We start from the raw sequence: 19,049 nt of genomic DNA on the forward strand, positions 1-19,049 counted from the left end.
GCCTGCAACCTGGGCATGTGCTCTTGACCTGAAACCAAGCCTGGGACCCTTCAGTCCACCTGCCGATGCTCTATCCACTGACCCAAACTGGTTAGGGTTACTAAGTTTACACTTTTATAGCTTTTATATAGAGTTTGTTTGCTTGTTTATTTTAAATCCTCACCCGAGGATATTTTTCCATTGATTTTTAGAGAGAGGGAAAGGTAGAGAAATATCGATGGGAGAGAAACACACTGATTGGTTGCCTCTCTCAAGCACCCTACCATGGCTGGGGCCCAGGGAAGGAGCCTATAGCCGAGGTATGTGACCTTGACCAGAATCGAACCTGGGACCCTAATGGTTTGCAGGCTGACACTCTATCCACTGAACCAAACTGGCTAGGGCTGAGCTGCTTTTCAGAAAAAACTTTTTAAACCTATTTTTATTGATTTGAGAAAGAAACATCAGTGGTGAGAGAGAATCATTGATAGGCTTCCTCCTGCGCATCCCTTATTGAGGATTGAGCCTGCAACTGGGCATGTGCCCTTGACCCGAATAAACCTGGGACCCTTTAGGCCACAGGCCAATGCTCTATTCACTGAGCCAAACCGGCTAGGGCTGCTTTTCAAAAATTTTTGAGTAAACTCTAGGAAGGAATTAGGGGAAGGAGTTAAGGTACTTGATCAAATAAGCTCTGGTATCTAGCAATTGGAGATTCTGGGCAAACAGTAAAAAAAAAGTCAGTAGTACTTGGTCAGAAAGGTGGTTGTTTATATTTAAAAGTTAGTCTTTTGAAGGGAAAGAAGTATTGAATATGGTAAAGTGACATTAAATTGAGACTTTATTGTCTATGAGAATCTTCCAGTTACTGACTACTTATATTGCTTTTTTCCTATTTTCATCTTTCACCCTTTGTTCCATCTACAGTGTGTTTTAGAAGCCTCTGAAAAGAGGATCAAGATAATCTAATGAATCGGTAACAGAGAAGTGGAAGGCTGTCTGATCCTGTTTTATATTCTCTGAGACTGAGAAAAGCCTCCAAATCTTAAATATCCCGACTAGAGGCAACAGTAGCAGTTTTGGACATTGTCTTGTTCCTTGTGACAGAATTAGAAGAAAAAGTAGTGAATCTTTTTTAGTTTAGAGAGAGAGGAAGAGAAACATCAATTTGTTGTTCCACTTATTTATGCATTAATTGGTAGATTTTTTTATGTGCCCTGACCAGGGATCAAATTCCCAACCTTGATATATCAGGTTGATGCTCTAACCCAGTGGTCAGCAAACTCATTAGTCAACAGAGCCAAATATCAATAGTACAACGATTGAAATTTCTTTTGAAAGCCAAGTATTTTAAACTTAAACTTCTAACGCCACTTCTTCAAAATAGACTCGCCCAGGCCGTGGTATTTTGTGTAAGAGCCACAGTTTGCCAACCACGGCTCTAACCAACTGAGCTACCTGGCAGGTTCCTAAATTTCTTTTATTACATTATATTGTCAGTCATTTAATCAAAGAGCAGGCTGCCCTGGCCAGTGATTCTCAATGGTTAAGAGTGTTGGCCTGCACACCAAATGGACTTGGGTTCAATTCCCAGTCAAGGGCACATACCTCAATTGTAAGTTCAATCTCTAGCCCCCTTCAAATTTTTTTGAAAAGCAGCTTGGTGATAGTACGGGAAGCAACCAATCAACGTCTCTCTCACATCAATCTTTCCCTCCCTCACTCCCTTCCACTCTTAAAAATCAAAGGGAGTATCTCCTCGGATAAGGATTAACAACAAAAGCAGTCTGTATTTTTGTTTCTATTTTTAAACTTGTAAACTTGGATTAAGAGGTTTCAGAGGAATGCTTACTCTTAATTTATTTTTTATTTTTTTTTAGCCTGCCCATTTCCTTATTTTGGGTGGGCCTTAATGATAGTAATTTATGGGTAAAGAACAGAAAGGTCATTGATACCAGAATTGTTTTTGATTAGGTTTAACAGGTAATACGGACATGTGATTGTTGTGTGGTGTAATTTAGTACTCATTAAAAAAATTTTTGGCTCCCCTAATTGTTACATTTTAAAAATCACCTTATTAAAACTAAACCTAATTTTACGTTGTGTCCACAAAGCCTCTTAATACTTTGAAGTAATTTTAGACTATAGAATTGTTGCCCAGAAAAGTACAGATTGTCCTGGTACTAACAACTTACACACAACAATAAAATGAACAAATCAGAAATTAAACATGTGGTTCAGTATTATTAACTGAACTGTGGACCTTGATTCACATTTCATAAGCTTTTTCTCTAATATCCTTTCTCTGTTCTACAATTCATTTAGTTGTGTCTCTTCAGTCTTGCAATCTGTGACAGTTCTTAATTCCTGATTCTATGCTTTTGACACTTGAGTTCTGGTCCATTATTTTGTATAGTATATTTTAGTTTAGGTTTGTTCTTAATATGATTAGACTGTGGTACATATTTTTTTAAGCAAGAATACCACCTAACCAGGGAATACATAATGTCAATTGTTCACTTTATTAACCTTTATCATATTTTTTTTATTGATTTTAGAGAGGGAGGGAGAAGGAGAGCCATAGAAACTCAATGATGAGAGTGAATCATTGATTGGCCACTTCCTGCGTGTTCCCAACCCAGGCACGTGCCCTGACCAGTATCAAACTGACCTCCTGGTTCATAGATTGACCCTCAACCACTGAGCCACACCAGCTGGACTTACTTTAAACTTTAAGGGGACCTAGAGTACATACTCTATAAATTCTGAATGATGTAAATTAAAAGCAAAGATATGGAGTCTTAACTGTTTGAAGAATAAGCTGTATTATTAAGGAGTTATTAGGTAAAGAACTATTGCAAACAAAAATATTTCCCTCTTTTTTTCCTATATTATAGTGGGGAAATTTTTAAAATCAAATTTCCACGTTGTGGCCAGGTAGAACTCAGTTGGTTAGAGCAGTGGTCGGCAAACCAGGGCTCTCCGCTCTGTTGACTAATGAGTTTGCCGACCACTGGGTTAGAGCATCAACTGGATAGTTCAGTCCCTGGTCAGGGCACATACAAGAATCAAGGAATGAATGTGTAAATAAGTGTAACAAATTGATGATTCTCTATTTCTAAAAGCAATCAATAAAATTTTTTTAAAAATACTTTTCCAGGATTAGCTTAATGTTATAATTAAAATAAGTTGGGAAAGGGTAAATATATCTGACCTTGATTTATAAGTATTTTACATAAAACTTTATAATGCTTATTACAGAGTAACATCTTTAGGGTTTTTGCAGTTTTGACCCACAAAAATAAGTTGATGTGAGTGTTTATTTAAGTGAAGAGCACATTAGTCCCTTGCAGTATTTTTTTTTGTTTTTCTCAAAATTAATATATTGGTATATTTAACTGGTATAGCATTTAAAGATTATCTTAGAACAGTGGTTGCCAACCTTTCAGACCTCGCGGACCACCGGTTGGCGACTGCTGTCTTAGAAGATATTAATTTGTAATTGTTCAATCTAGATTTTGTAAAGGTTAAGAACAAAACCTAAAAATTTAAAGTAGTGCACTAAAGCCCTGGCTAATGTGGCTCATTTGGGTGAACATTGTTCTATGCACTATAGGGTCGCCCACAATTCCCTGTCAGGGCACATGCCCAGGTTTCCAATCAATGTTTCTCTCCCTCTCCCTTGCATTCTGTCTAAAGTAAATTTTTAAAAAAAATTTTTTTTAATAGTATAAAGTAGTATATTAAATTTTTCCCAAAAAGCCAACATTGGTAATGGGATTAGGCATATTATCTGACTGTACTCTGCCCTCTTCATCCCCCAAATTTTTTGTTCCTGAAGATTTATTAATATGCTATAAAAATACTGATTTTTTTTTTCCCCCCATAGGAATAAAAAAATACGTTGTTGGCCTTATTATCAAGACCTCATCTGATCCAACTTGTGTAGAGGTAAGAAATTTTTTTAAGATTATTGTGAAAATGTAAAAGCATTTAAATATTGAATCTTCAACTTAAACCTTACTATCACTATCACAGAGCTATAAACACACATACACAATCATTTCCAATAAATATGCACTTATTTTTCTCTCTGAGGTTTCTTATGCTTTTGTTCTTAACTATACCTATTTTAGGCTCTCATTTAATCTAAATGTTTCTCTTTTCGTAGAAGGAAAAAGTATATATCGGGAAATTGAATATGATTCTTGTTCAGGTAAGCTTTCACTGTTTTCCTCAAAAGAGTTCAATGTTTCAGTTAGGCTGATTACTTGAACAAAATATTTGAACCCACTCTATTGAATAACTAAACTAACGTCTTACAGAAGTAGTGATAGTAGGGTTTTATATATATATATATATATATATATATATTTCAGAGAGAAAGGGAGAGGGAGAGAGATAGAAACATCAGTGTTGAGAGAGAATCATTGATGAGCTGCCTCCTGCCTGCTCGCCCCCTACTGGGACCGAGCCTGGCAACCCAGGCATGTGCCCTTGACCAGAATTGAACCTGGGACCCTTCAGCCAAACTGGCTAGGGCGATGGTAGTCTTTATAATAACTCTAATAGTTAACCTACTATGTAGCATTTTAAATTGTAAAACTGAAAACCCATCACTTTATTGTTCCAATATGGATTGGACTCGATTAAAATTTTATCATTTATGCTTGGTACTGTGTGTGTTTCCATGTTATCTGTCTGTTTTAATTGTTTTTTAATATAGCATTCCTTTAATCTCTAAGACGGTTTTTCAAACTTTCTGTATAGTCTAACTTTAGATTAACTTATCTGTTTTTAATATGTCAAAAAATTTTTTCTCAGGTTAATTGATGTGTAAGGAAAAAAGAAAATTTTCTCTATATTAAGTTTTGGAAACTTAAATGATTTTTAAAACATTTACATTTTCAATAAGTTATACTGGCTTTTATACTAAAGACTTTGTTGGTAACCTGTTTCTGAATTGGGAAGAGGAAGGAGTACATATATGTCCAAACTCTACTGTATTTCAAGGGCCAGATTTCAGCCAAAAAGTGTTTCCCTGCCCATCACCTTTTTAATTGCTTAAGAGTCTCCTGGGATACTTTGCATATGCCTATCTGGCAGATATTACATGCACACACATTATAGCCAGATTAGACCAGTTGGGATAACAGAGAGTAGTTGCAGGGCATTTGAGACAGAGGGCTTTATCTGTGTTGTACTTTCTATCCAGTGTATTTTATGGATGGTGGCACGTTTCCTCTTTTAATAAAGCAGTAGAAAATGGAAAGTGGTTTGATATTTGCTACTTTTAATATGATGCAATTTCTTTGAAGTTTTGCCATTGACAAGTGAAATAAAATTAACATTTTCTTATTTTAGATACTGAAACAGGAATGGCCAAAACACTGGCCAACTTTTATCAGTGACATTGTTGGAGCAAGTAGAACCAGTGAGAGTCTCTGTCAGAATAATATGGTGATTCTTAAACTCTTGAGTGAAGAAGTATTCGATTTCTCTAGTGGACAGATAACCCAAGTAAAAGCTAAGCATTTAAAAGACAGGTGAGTATTCTGTGTTAGAAGCTTAAGTAATTTCTCAAACTATTTAAAGGAATTTGGAGGCAGGCTGTAAGTTTTTAAAGAGTTGATTGTTAATATGATAAATTACTTTTAATTGTTTTTCAGTGCAAATTTAAATAGTTCTACAGTGAGCCTAATATTCTAAATCTGGAGGCTTAAAAAGTACATTCGGTGTTAAAGATAAGATGTTATACTTCATTGTCACAGCAAAAGAACATCATCATATGGGAAAGGATTATAGGTTGAGAGTTCCTTTGGGATATGTTTTATATGGTGACTACTTAATTATGGCTTCCAAGGAAAATTGTGTCCAAATGCCAGCTAAATTTTTACTAGTCCTGCATCTTGTTGGTTTCCTACTGTTAACACTAGGATCATGCTAGACTTTATTTTCTTTCTTCTTAGTTACTAAAAATTTGTTGAAGTCATTAGGACACAGCAGTATATTACTTTTATATACCATTATTATGTGGTCAAACTAGCTTCAGAATTTAGAATATTTCCTCTGATTGGGTGTATTTGGCATATACAGGATATGACAAAAGTAGGTTTACAATTTGTTCCTATGGAACAAAATACATTAGCTAATAAATCATGCAAGAATAAACTGTTTCACGTACTCACATCTGTAAAGCTACTTTTGTCCAACCCTGTATGTAATGCCACTTCACATATTTTGAAGATTTGTGAGCTTTGTTTTTTTAATGTTTTTATAGATTTTTTAAAGAGAAAGGAAGGGAGAGAGAGAAATACCAACACTGATCAGCTGCCTCCTGTATTCGCCCTCCTGGGCATCAAGACAGCAACCTGGGCATGTACCCTGACCTGGAATCGAACGGGTGACCTTAGTGCATGAGCTACACCAGCCAGGATAATTTGTAGAGTTTTGTGGGTTGGTTGGTTGATTGGTTGATTGGTTGGTTGGTTTGTTTGTTTGTTTGTTTGTTTGTTTTTAACTAACTTGATATCAAGACTAGATTGATTAATATTAAATAGAGTAAGGATGATAAAAAAAATCAAGAAACAGTTTAATAACTTTGTAGCTTTTGATGAAGTTGGTGTATGTGTTTAAATGAGAGTAATTCAAGTTTTTAATGGGCAGATTGGAATATGTAATATTTGTTAGTACGTGACTAATTACAGTATTTGTTTTTATTTGTCTTCTAAACCTATCACTCTTTATTTTTAGCATGTGCAATGAGTTCTCACAAATCTTTCAGCTGTGTCAGTTTGTAATGGTAAGTGCTTTCATTTTTACTTTTTAAAATAACAAATATATAAGAAGATAATTATTATATAGGTTTGTTTTCATTGCAGGAAAATTCCCAGAATGCTCCACTTGTACATGCAACATTGGAAACATTGCTCAGATTTCTTAACTGGATTCCACTGGGATATATTTTTGAGACCAAGTTAATCAGCACATTAATTTATAAGGTAGAGTGAATACATTTCACTTATCACTGAATAGTTGCATTTATTCTTATTTATAATGCTCTTTCCTATAGAAAATTATTCTGCATTTATAGCCATAGCCAACCTTGTTTCTGAGATAAGGAACCTGCTCAGAAGAACTTTTCCATAGTTTCGGCTAGTAGTTTTTTGTAATGATTGTTCACTTATACCATGTAATTTCATAAATTCCATGTGAACAACTGGGAATGGATCCTATTTTATTTTAGGTGATTATATAGACTACAGGGAGGTAACCTAAAAAATGGAACATCAATATTTTTTTCCTGATGATTTAAAAGCAGCAGCCTGGCTGCCATGGCTCAGTGGTTGAGCATTGGCCAATGAACCAGGAGGTCACGGGTTCATTCTCAGTCAGGGCATATGCCTGGGTTGTGGGCTCAATCCCCAGTGTTGGGAGTGCATGAGGCAGCCGATAAATGATTCTTTCCCATCATTGATATTTCTATCTCTCTCCTCCCCTCCTCTCTGAAATTGCTAAAAATATATTTAAAAAATAAAAGCAACATGTAATGCCTAGATGAAGTCTTATAATTGTTTACCCAGACATAACCAGTTTCCAAGTGGTTTTATTATATTTTCAAATCTTTTTTGATCAGATGTAATATACCTAATTGTGGCTTTATAAAAGCAGGCAATTGTAATTTACATTTTGGGCTTTGTAGTTCAGGGTTTGAGAAGGTCTTATTCTGATAAATGAATTTATAATGTTGGAGATAATTATTTTTTTAATATATTTTTATTGATTTCAGAGAGGAAGGGAGTGGGGGAGGGAGATAGAAACATCCATGATGAGAAAGAATCATTGATTGGCTGCCTCCTGCACACCCTCTACTGGGGATTGAGCCTGCAACCCCGGCATGTGCCCTTGACCTGAATTGAACTCTGGGGACCTTTCAGTCACAGGTTGACACTACCCATTGAGCCAAACTGGCTAAGGCTGGAGATATTTTATTAATAGACAATTTGTATAAGATTGTTTGCTATTGTCAATAGTACTAAAGGTTACATTCTTGTACATAAGACATTTATGCCCTTGTCGGAATATTTATTTTGTATGAGTTTGTGTTAAATATCAGGTAAATAGTAATGTCCATTTCTAAGGCTTTTGTTGCTTACCAAATTACCATCCACAAATGGCATGCCATCTTTATATCTTCTCAGCAAGAGAATATGAAAGAGCTAGTTTTTCCATACCTTCATTAATCATTGGTGTGTTGTCCATATCCTAAAATCTGAACAGTTATAAATCTTGTATTCTTTTTAGACTACACAGAAAATATGATATTCTTAAAAGTCACGTAATAGATCCTGGATAAGTTACTAAGCAAATTTGTGTTTTTTAGGTGTCCCAGACACATCAAAAGAAAGCACAGTTTGCTCTTAAAATAATTATTGTCAATAGGGTAGTTAATGAAATTTTCTCAAAATACATGTGCAAAACAAAATTATCTGTCAACCTGCATATCTGCTTGGGGGGGGTCTATATTTGATGTACTAGTAAAATAATTTATTCCCCCCCCCCTCCCCAACTGTTAATTTTAAGTAAAATGTTTCGGGCCCTTTAATTTTATGTTTTCTTTTTTGTATTAAAATAGTTCCTGAATGTTCCAATGTTTCGAAATGTCTCTCTGAAGTGCCTCACTGAGATTGCTGGTGTGAGTGTAAGCCAATACGAGGAACAATTTGTAACACTATTTACACTGACAATGATGCAGCTAAAACAGGTAAAACAACACTCAAAAACTGAGTAAATTTATGTTCCTTAGAAAAGGGTGGATTAGAGTTTAATCATTTCAGAGCAGTTTATAATAGACCGAGTATAATATGGTTGCATATCTATTCTATAAAAAGATGAGTAAACTAGCCATTTTAATAGTTCATTAAATGCTTGCAAATCTGGGGATTAATGTCAGCTGCTTCTGACCTAATGTCTGAAATGAAGGATTGTGCAGTTCTAGTTTATACAAGTTACTAGAAGATTGATGATAATATTACATTACTGTATGTTATATGAATAAATTAATTGAATGTTTTTACATTTCTGATAACATTAAGGAGGAAAAAGTTTGGTCCAGGAAAGAATTCAGAGTATTGTCTGAGTAAATCTTACTACTTGCATAAATTGCAATAGCTAAGATCTGGAAACAGCCCAAGTGCCCATCAGTAGATGAATGGATAAAAAGGCTGTGGTGCATTTATACCATGGAATACTATGCAGCAGTAAAAAAGAATAATATCTTAGCCTTTGAGATAGCATGGAGGGACCTGGAGAGTATCATGCTAAGTGAAATAAGTCAGAGAAAGAGAAAGAAAGACAAGTATGATCTCACTCATATGTAGAATCTAGGTAACAAAATAAAATGATGAACAGAGTGTGTCCAGAAATAATGGAAGCATGGAATAGAGTGCAGAATCTCAGAGGGAAGGTGGAGGACAGTGGGTGGGTGGGAGGTAATCAATCAAAGAAACCGTATGTATATATATATGCATAACCCATGGACACACACAATAAGGTGGTCAAGGTCTAGGATAGGAGGCGGGGGCAGGCTGGAGGGGGTAAAAGGGGACATATGTAATACTTAAAACAAGGATTTTTTTTTTTAATGTGTCCAAAGCTAGGACACAAAGATACAAAAACAGTTATAACTGACAAAGGAATTCTCATGAAGAATAAGCTATTTGACTATTTTAGTATTGGTAAAAGGGTAATGGAATCTTTGGGCTTAAATGTAGCGTCTTTTTTTCATTGGTTTTAAAATGCAGACTAATAGTCTCTATTTAAACCTGCAGATGCTTCCTTTAAATACCAATATTCGACTTGCATACTCCAATGGGAAAGATGATGAACAGAACTTCATTCAAAATCTCAGTTTGTTTCTCTGCACATTTCTTAAGGAACATGGTCAACTTATAGAAAAAAGACTAAATCTCAGGGAAACACTCATGGAGGTAGGCTTTGTAGAGCCTTTGGCTTCGGAAATTCTTTTTTTACATAATAACTCTTAAATACCTAAAGTACAGACATGTCAATATATATATATATATATATGTTTGTTTGTTTGTTTCAGAGAGGATTGGAGGAGAGGGATAGAAACATCAATGATGAGAATCATTGACTGGCTGCCTCCTCCATGTCCCACACTGGGGATCGAGCCTGAAACCCTGCATGTGTCCTGACCGAGAATCGAACCATGACCTCCAGGTTCCTAGGTCCATGTCAACCACTGAGCCACGCCAGTCGGGTCAGATGTGTTATTTCTAAGATGAAGTCTAATTACCGTACTTAAAAATTGATGTGTAGCCTGGTTTGTGTGGTTCAGCGGTTGAGTGTCGACCCATGAACTGGGAAGTTGCGGTTCTATTACTGGTCAGTGGACATGTCTGGGTTATGGGCTCCATCCCCCAGGGACAAGGGGGGCACATGCCGGAGGCAGCTTTTCAATAATTCTCATCATTGATGTTTCTATCTCTCTCTCCTTCTACCTTCCTTTCTTTAAAATCAATTTAAAGCCCTTGCTGTTTTGGCTCAGTGGAAGAGTATCAGCCTCCGGACTGAAGGGTCCTAGGTTCAATTCCGGTCAAAGACACGTACTACCTAGGTTGTGGGCTTAATCCACAGTAAGGGGGCATGTAGAAGGCAGCCGATCAATGATTCTCTTTCATCATTGTTGTATCTCTACCTCTTACTTCCTCTCTGAAATAAAAAATATATATGATTAAAATCATTTTTAAAACAAGTTTTTTAAAAAATTGATTTGTGATCCACATAAAACTATCTAGTTTAAAGTGTATAATTTAGTGCCATTTAGTACATTCACAGTGTTTTCAACCATCTATCTTTTTCAAAAGATTTTTACCCACAAACCAGTGATATACCCATTGAAAGTTACTTCATTCTTTCTTCTCCCCCATTCCCTCACAGCCACTGATTTGCTCTCTGTTTCTGGAATTACCTACTCTAAACCTTTCATACAAATGAAATCATATGGTCTTTTGTAGTTGGGTTTTCAAGGTTCATCCTTGTTACATCATGTACCAGTACTTCATCCTTTTTATGGCTGAGTAATAGTTTCTTGTATGGCTATATCAGATTTTGTGTGTTCATCAGTTGATGGATATTTGGATTGTTTGTTTCTTTTTGCTATTGATACCAACTAATTACTATATAAGTGTTCCAGGACATGTAAGAAGAAAACAGAATTTGCTCCTAGAGAATTTTTAGCATGGCGCATGAATAATGAAATATCAGGAGTTGTGAAACTTAAAACAGGAACTTTTATTTCTAAATAACACAATGAGTGCAAAGCAATTAATAATGAGTTATTTTAATAAGTTTTGGTCTTCTTTGTAGGCCCTTCATTATATGTTGTTGGTATCAGAAGTGGAAGAAACAGAAATCTTTAAGATTTGTCTTGAGTACTGGAATCATTTGGCAGCTGAACTCTATAGAGAGAGTCCATTCTCTACATTGGCCTCTCCGTTACTATCTGGAAGTCAACATTTTGATGTTCCTCCCAGGAGGCAACTGTATTTGCCCGTGTTATCCAAGGTAACAGTAAAGTGGGTGGTTGATGCTCTTGTTGCTTACTGTGATTTTTGAGAGCTAAATGCAAGCACTGGCTTTTGTTTTTTACTAATCTATCCAAATAAATGAGCTACAAAAAGAGTCCATCCTCCATGCATCTTGAAAACTAGAACATGCAAGGGATTTTTATAAGCACATCTGTGAGTTTATTAGAAATGCAAGTTAAGAGGCTATCCCAGCCATGGGCAAACTACGGCCCGCGGGCCGGATCCGGCCCGTTCAGCTGTTCTATCCGGCCCATGGAGCCGAAAGAGCAGAGGGTTCTCTTGCTCTCCCCTCCGCTCCTTTACTTTGAATTTATATTAGTTCACACAAACACTCCATCCATTCTTTTGTTCCGGCCCTCTGGTCCAGTTTAAGAACCCATTGTGGCCCTCGAGTCAAAAAGTTTGCCCACCCCTGGATCCCCTTTCAGTTTCTGGATGAAACACTGGATATTTGACAGTTGGTTTTTATTCATGATAAAGTTCGAGAACCACTGTTACAGAATTACACTTTAAATATGTTCATTCTTTTGTATTGTCAGGGCAATTCGGTACCTTAAGGTGCATATAACCTAATTTTTTAATCTTTATTTGATGTGGCTGATTTCTAAGATCTAACAGATTTTTCTTGTTCTTGAATAGGTTCGTTTATTGATGGTTAGTCGTATGGCTAAACCAGAGGAAGTATTGGTTGTAGAAAATGATCAGGGAGAAGTTGTAAGAGAATTCATGAAGGATACAGATTCCATAAATTTGTATAAGAATATGAGAGAAACATTAGGTAAGTTAATAAATACTATTAATTTAAATCTTTGTGATTCTATTCTGGAATGAAAATACTGCAAGAAATGTGATCCACTTAGGTTCTGAATCTGTTAATAGCCATTTTATTAATGTGCTGCTCTTCCCTTAGTAAAAGTTTTTGCTCATTAAATTTTGCATCTGGAACTTTTTTCCTTTGTAGTTTATCTTACTCATCTGGATTATGTAGATACAGAAAGAATAATGACTGAAAAGCTTCACAATCAAGTGAATGGTACAGAATGGTCATGGAAAAATTTAAATACATTGTGTTGGGCAATAGGCTCCATTAGTGGAGCAATGCATGAAGAGGATGAAAAACGATTTCTTGTTACTGTTATAAAGGTATGCACGTGGTATGTATAGACTGGAATTATTAAGTAATTATGTTTTATTATAAATTACTGAAATTTGTCTTATTTTACAGGATCTATTAGGATTATGTGAACAGAAAAGAGGCAAAGATAATAAAGCTATAATAGCATCAAATATCATGTATATAGTAGGTCAATATCCAAGATTTTTAAGAGCTCACTGGAAATTTTTAAAGACTGTAGTTAACAAGCTGTTTGAATTCATGCATGGTAAATCCTTTTTATTTAATATATTTTATTTAGTTGTTTGTTTTTGTTTAAAAATTATTTTTGAAATTTTTTTAATAAATTTTTTTTTTTTTCATTAGAGACCCATGATGGAGTCCAAGACATGGCTTGTGATACTTTCATTAAAATAGCTCAGAAGTGCCGCAGACATTTTGTTCAGGTTCAGGTTGGAGAAGTAATGCCGTTTATTGATGAGATTTTGAACAACATTAACACTATAATTTGTGATCTTCAGCCTCAGCAGGTATGGGAGATCTTAGCTTATTAACTGCTGTTTTAGTCAGATGGGAATAGAAAGAATGTCACTATTAGATTTAGTTCCCAGTATCTCTGGTTAAGTTTTCATAGTGAAGGAAAAATTGAACCAGAAGTTTGTCAGGCTGTTTTCCTGTCTAATATAATTTATTTCTGACACTTTAATAAAATTGGTTTCAGTATGTACATGAATTGTTTGTGTATGGTTTTCCTTATTATGATACATAAAAGTAAAATGTCTGCCTTTCAACATAGGTCCATACATTTTATGAAGCTGTGGGGTACATGATTGGTGCACAAACAGACCAAACAGTACAAGAACATTTGATAGAAAAATACATGCTGCTTCCTAATCAAGTTTGGGATAGCATAATCCAGCAGGCAACCAAAGTAAGTTATATTACTTTTTACAAAAGTTATGGTGGAATTTAAGAAGAGTGTTATTTTTAAGAGCAGTGAGCTTGGTACCTTTGACATGTATACCTGATTCATAACTACTTTTGTGTGTGTTTTTGTGCATTAAAAAAATAAGTGTATTTTTATTTTGTTTTGCTGTTACATTGGTAAGATTTCACTCTAATGTTAGTTGTAGGTATTAGTAATAGACTTCTGTGTTTTTATACTATTTTGGATTATAAATGTGATTATAAATTTGGAATGACGTGGGTAGTGGTTTTTGCTTTCATAATTACAAAGATAATTCTCATGTGATAAATAGATGTTTTTGTCTTTCACAGAATGTGGATATACTTAAAGATCCTGAAACAGTTAAGCAGCTTGGTAGCATATTGAAAACAAACGTGAGAGCCTGCAAAGCTGTTGGACACCCATTTGTAATTCAGCTTGGGAGAATTTACTTAGATATGCTTAATGTATACAAGTGCCTCAGTGAAAATATTTCTGCAGCTATCCAAGCTAATGGTGAGTGATTTTGAATTCTTATGGAATGTTGTACATCATCAGTTCTACATTCTCTGCCTTAGTGTAAACATTTAGTAGTTCTTACAGATTTTAAATAAGCCTCCCTCCAGATACCCCTAGATAATTTTTTAACCAGTTGCATGCCCCTTCCCTTATAAAATTAGTCCCTTTTTTTCCCCATTGAATTTATCTTTAGAGGTAAATAGTATTGGAAGCACATGTAATTACCAATATAGAATTTTAGTTGTCAAGTTGGATTCCACTTGGTTGTATTTTTTAGGTGAAATGGTTACAAAACAACCGTTGATTAGAAGTATGCGAACAGTAAAAAGGGAAACTTTAAAGTTAATATCTGGTTGGGTGAGCCGGTCCAATGATCCACAGATGGTAAGTGAGATGTGTTTTTGTTTTTGTTTTTTAAGTTGATGCTGCATTCTCTGATGTAAGCTTTATCTCTGTATGTATTTGGCTAATTTAAAGGTAACTTAGATGTCTACATTTGGGGTTATTGTATAGCATTCTATTTATTACATTCCTTGACTACTTAAAAATACTAACAGTTTTAAACCATCTTGCAAAGTCGTTTAGATGGTGGTGATAAGTAACAAGATAACTGAAAGGAATAGATTTGGTAATTTCAATTTTTCCATGGATAGATATATAAAGAGTTCAGGTGAAATCTTTGTGTTCATCATGATTTTCAAAGCAATTTACAAAGCTGTCATTAGTTTGCCTCCTCAGAAAAAGTGCTTTACCTGTTGAAGGTTTGAAAATCTCATTTACTCTTACTGCTTTTAGTCTAAATCATTTCCAGAAAGGAGTATGGTTTTCAGAAACTAAATCACCTCCATATGCCTCAACTTGGGAAAATATGAATAATTTTTCGTTTTTGTTACACCTTTTCATTCTCTTGATCCTTGGAACATTACAAAAATTTCTGTCTTATTAACACTGCTGTGTGGAAATATTGGTTGACAAGTGAGCTATTTGTATAATTTTACAATTTCAATATTGTTCCAAATGATAAAGAAATAATTCTCAGGAAACTTGTTCAGAAAACAATTGTGGAAGTCTCAAGGTATCAGATTTAAATATTGAAAAGTTTTGAACATGTGCATTATGAAAGTACAATTATATTTAAAATTGTAAAGTAAAAATAGGAAGAATTGAAGGAATTATGAAGTTTGTAATTTAAAATAAGTTGGGCAAATTTTAGGCATATCAGTGGTGATAATAAAGATGGCACCATTATATTTTACAATTAAGACTTATGTCATGGTTTAGGGCAGTAAATTCAAAGATACTAAACACTTCAGATTCAGTTTCTAGGAAAAGAGTTCTTTTAGTCAGTGTCAAGAGTAGAAATGAGCCCTAGCCTGTTTGGTTCAGTGGATAGAGCGTCGGCCTGTGGACTGAAGGGTCTTAGGTTTGATTCTGGCCAAGGGCACATGCCTGGGTTGCCACCTCCATCCCCATTGGGGGGTGTGCAGAAGGCAGCTGATCAATGATCCTATCTCTCCTTCTTTCCTCTCTGAAATCAATAAAGAAAAAAAAGAGTAGAAATGAGGCCCTGGCCAGTTTGGCTCAGTGACTGGAGTGTCGGGCTGTGGACCAAAGTGTCACAGGTTTGATTCCTGGTCCACGGCACGTACCTAGGTTGCAAGTACCCCAGCCCTAGTAGTGGCACTTGTGGGAGGTAACCAAACCAGGTGTCTCATGTAAATGAGAACCAGTTCTTTAAGATGCCAAGTGGGTAATTGGAAAAATAATTTTGTGCTTATTCTTCAATCTTATAAAACCTGTTTTGTATATTACTACACCACTGACACTGGTAATCTTCAATGAAGGAAAAATTGGTTGTAATTATTGTACATGTCTTAATATAGAACTTACAAAAAGCATAGATGTCACACCTTAATATGACTATGTTTATTGAGAATTCTAGAAATTTCACAGGTTCTGTTTTATATAAGAAGTGAAAGTGATGGCTATTCTTTTTGTTTATTAAAATACATTGAGTGGGTGTATTTTGGTTAGATATGAGTATTTTGGTTTTTATAGATATTATCCACTGAAGAAACTGATATAATCTTGGTTAGGATGATTTTTCTTTCCTGCTAGGTTCCTCATCCTTCATATACAGTACTAGAAGCCTGATGCGCGAAGATTCGTGCTAGAATGGGCTTTCCTTTCCCTGGCTGCCGGCACCGCCTTTTCACTCAGGCCCCGCCTTCCCATGCTGCCCAGAGGCCCTGAGAGACCGGGGGTGGAGCAGAATGCTTATGTCCCGCCCCCATCATTTGGTGCCTGTATATGCAAATTAATTCCCATCTTTGTTAGGTTAATTTGCATATCACTCCTGATTGGCTTGTGGCGTAGCAGAGGTATGGTCGATTTACATGTTTGTCTATTATTAGGTAAGATTCCTAGAATCCTGGTTGTGCCACAGCACCTTGGAGCCAGTCGCTTGGTTTTGGGCCTTAGTTTCTTTCTTAATTATAAATTTGAACTACACTATGTTCTGGCCCTTCCCGGCCTATTGTGATGTTTTGTTTTCTTTTGGTTAAATGCTTTAGTGTACAAAATACCTAGTCAAAGTGCATTTTCAGTTTATAGTAAAGCATCCTGAGAGATAAGAGTGACCTAGCTTTTTATAATAGTGACCAAAAACATAGATTAAAAGTTTTGCCCGGCTAGTGTGGCACAGTTGGTTAAGTGTCATCCCATTGCACCTGGAGGTTACCAGTTCGATTCCTGTTCAGGGCACATGCCCGTGTTTCAGCCTTGCTCCCCATTGGGCAGTCTGCAGGAGGCAGTTGATTGATGTTTCTCATCTATGTTTCTATCCTCCACTCCCTTCTCTCTAAAATATATAGATATATTTTTTTCTAAACTTAAAAGTGTGGTTTTGTGTTTTTTTTTTAAACAGGTAGCTGAAAATTTTGTTCCTCCTTTGTTGGATGCAGTTCTCATTGATTATCAGAGAAATGTCCCAGCTGCTAGAGAACCAGAAGTGCTTAGTACCATGGCTATTATTGTCAACAAGTTGGGAGGACATATAACAGCTGAAATACCTCAAATATTTGATGCTGTTTTTGAATGCACATTGAATATGATAAATAAGGTAATGTGATTTACATTTCAGTTATAAAATGGGAAATTCTACAGGATATCCTAAACTCTTGAAAGCATAAATGATATTTTTGATTGCAGCATAGTTCCTGGAGTTAAATGCTTGAACTTCTAGATCAGGGAAATGCTTGTTTTGTTTTTTTAATCCTATATAATAAAGAGGTAATATGCAAATTGACCATCACTCTAACACAAAAGATGGCTGGCAGGGAAGTGGTTAGGGGGTGATCAGGCTGGCAGGCAGAAGCAGTTAGGGGCAATCAGGCAGGCGAGCAGTTGGGAGCTAGCAGTCCCAGTGGGATCGGGCCTAAACGGGCAGTTGGATATGCCTCGAGGGGCCCCAGATTGGAGAGGGTGCAGGCTGGGCTGAGGCGGTGGGGGGGAGGGGGCGCGCACGCGCACACATACACAGTGCACAAATTTCGTGCACCGGGCCTCTAGTTCACTATAAAATGTACTAAAAAGGAGTACATTTGATAGATTGCATTTGTTCAAATAGTAGCTTGAATTTATTGAAAACTGCATTCATATACATTAAGAATTTAAATGTATTGATTTGTGAGTCTCCAAGTTACTAATGATTACATAGCATGTTAAACATGATGTTCTTTTATGTGCATTTTGATGAGTTGCTTTAAAATGTGACCTAAGGTCTCCATATTTTCATAATTCATTTGTTTAACAAATGGTAATTTTATGATCCATGAGAAGTGAATTATATTGTCTTTGAATTGGCCTTTCAATAGACCATACAACTTAATGAGTTCCACTAACAAGTATATTGAATTAGGGCTTGCTTTTTATTTTGTTCTTACTATTTATTTTTAGGACTTTGAAGAATATCCTGAGCACAGAACGAACTTTTTCTTACTACTTCAGGCTGTTAATTCTCATTGTTTCCCAGCATTTCTGGCTATTCCACCTGCACAGTTTAAACTTGTTTTAGATTCCATTATTTGGGCTTTCAAACATACTATGAGGAATGTTGCAGATACAGGTAAATGCATAGAAATTAATTTATTTGCCTGCCAATTTACAAACTCTACAGAGATAGATATATAGTTGTAGACAGGTAGGTATCACTTCACTTGTCAAGTTTTGTCTGTAAGCCCTAAAAGCAACTTAGTTGTCTGTTTTATACATAGTACATAGGCAGAATTAGTTATGGGGAGATGGGCATAAAATTAAAAAGTAGGGAGAACATCACTTTATTGATCTCTTTTTTTTTTTTTTTTCCAGTTGACTTCAGAGAGGGAGGGGGAGGGCATGGGAGGGAGAAAGAGAAACATCAATGATGAGAGAGTATAATTGGTCAGCTGCCTCCACATACAGGGGATCGAGCCTGCAACCTGATTATGTGCCCTAACTGGGAATCCAACCGAAACCTCCTGATTCATAGGTTGATATTCTACCACTGAGCCATGCAGCCTGCGCTCCGTCTCTTTATTACTGCTTCCTTTTCTGCATAGGCTTTTCCACTGCGGCACTAAGAATTTACTGAGGATAAACCTAAAGAACATCTCTAGCAGGAGGATTTTTATTTGTTGTGTATTTAAATAGTAATTGGTTTATGTAACAGAAACATCTATTTGTGCTGTTTTTGGTATGGATGTGGATAAAATCAATTGATCTTTCAGACATGGTGGTAAGGTGGTTATGGTTATTTACAGTTTGTCAGAAAGCAGACATTGATTCTAAGAGACCTCTATTACTGATTCAGGATAATTTAGGCAAATAATTAGCTAAAAAG

At 35.8% G+C, this 19,049-nt stretch overlaps 1 protein-coding gene across 5 annotated transcripts in view; it reads left to right on the top strand.

Moving 5' to 3' along the window:
* The window catches only part of XPO1 (exportin 1), a 47,431-nt gene that overhangs the window by 25,520 nt on the left and 2,862 nt on the right, over nt 1-19,049 (top strand). For all 5 annotated transcript variants that reach the window (XM_080686039.1, XM_080686037.1, XM_080686038.1 and 2 more), the window contains 17 exons: nt 3,869-3,930; nt 4,151-4,195; nt 5,344-5,525; nt 6,733-6,781; nt 6,861-6,980; nt 8,615-8,743; nt 9,810-9,968; nt 11,371-11,568; nt 12,231-12,369; nt 12,553-12,734; nt 12,817-12,973; nt 13,072-13,235; nt 13,502-13,636; nt 13,984-14,167; nt 14,448-14,554; nt 17,097-17,291; nt 18,128-18,296. In XM_080686039.1, coding sequence (XP_080542165.1) covers nt 3,869-3,930; nt 4,151-4,195; nt 5,344-5,525; nt 6,733-6,781; nt 6,861-6,980; nt 8,615-8,743; nt 9,810-9,968; nt 11,371-11,568; nt 12,231-12,369; nt 12,553-12,734; nt 12,817-12,973; nt 13,072-13,235; nt 13,502-13,636; nt 13,984-14,167; nt 14,448-14,554; nt 17,097-17,291; nt 18,128-18,296 — 2,376 coding nt within the window. The remainder of the gene's footprint in view (nt 1-3,868; nt 3,931-4,150; nt 4,196-5,343; nt 5,526-6,732; nt 6,782-6,860; nt 6,981-8,614; nt 8,744-9,809; nt 9,969-11,370; nt 11,569-12,230; nt 12,370-12,552; nt 12,735-12,816; nt 12,974-13,071; nt 13,236-13,501; nt 13,637-13,983; nt 14,168-14,447; nt 14,555-17,096; nt 17,292-18,127; nt 18,297-19,049) is intronic.

The sequence above is a fragment of the Plecotus auritus genome (assembly GCF_963455305.1).
Source record: "Plecotus auritus genome assembly, chromosome: 8".
NCBI lineage: Eukaryota > Metazoa > Chordata > Mammalia > Chiroptera > Vespertilionidae > Plecotus > Plecotus auritus.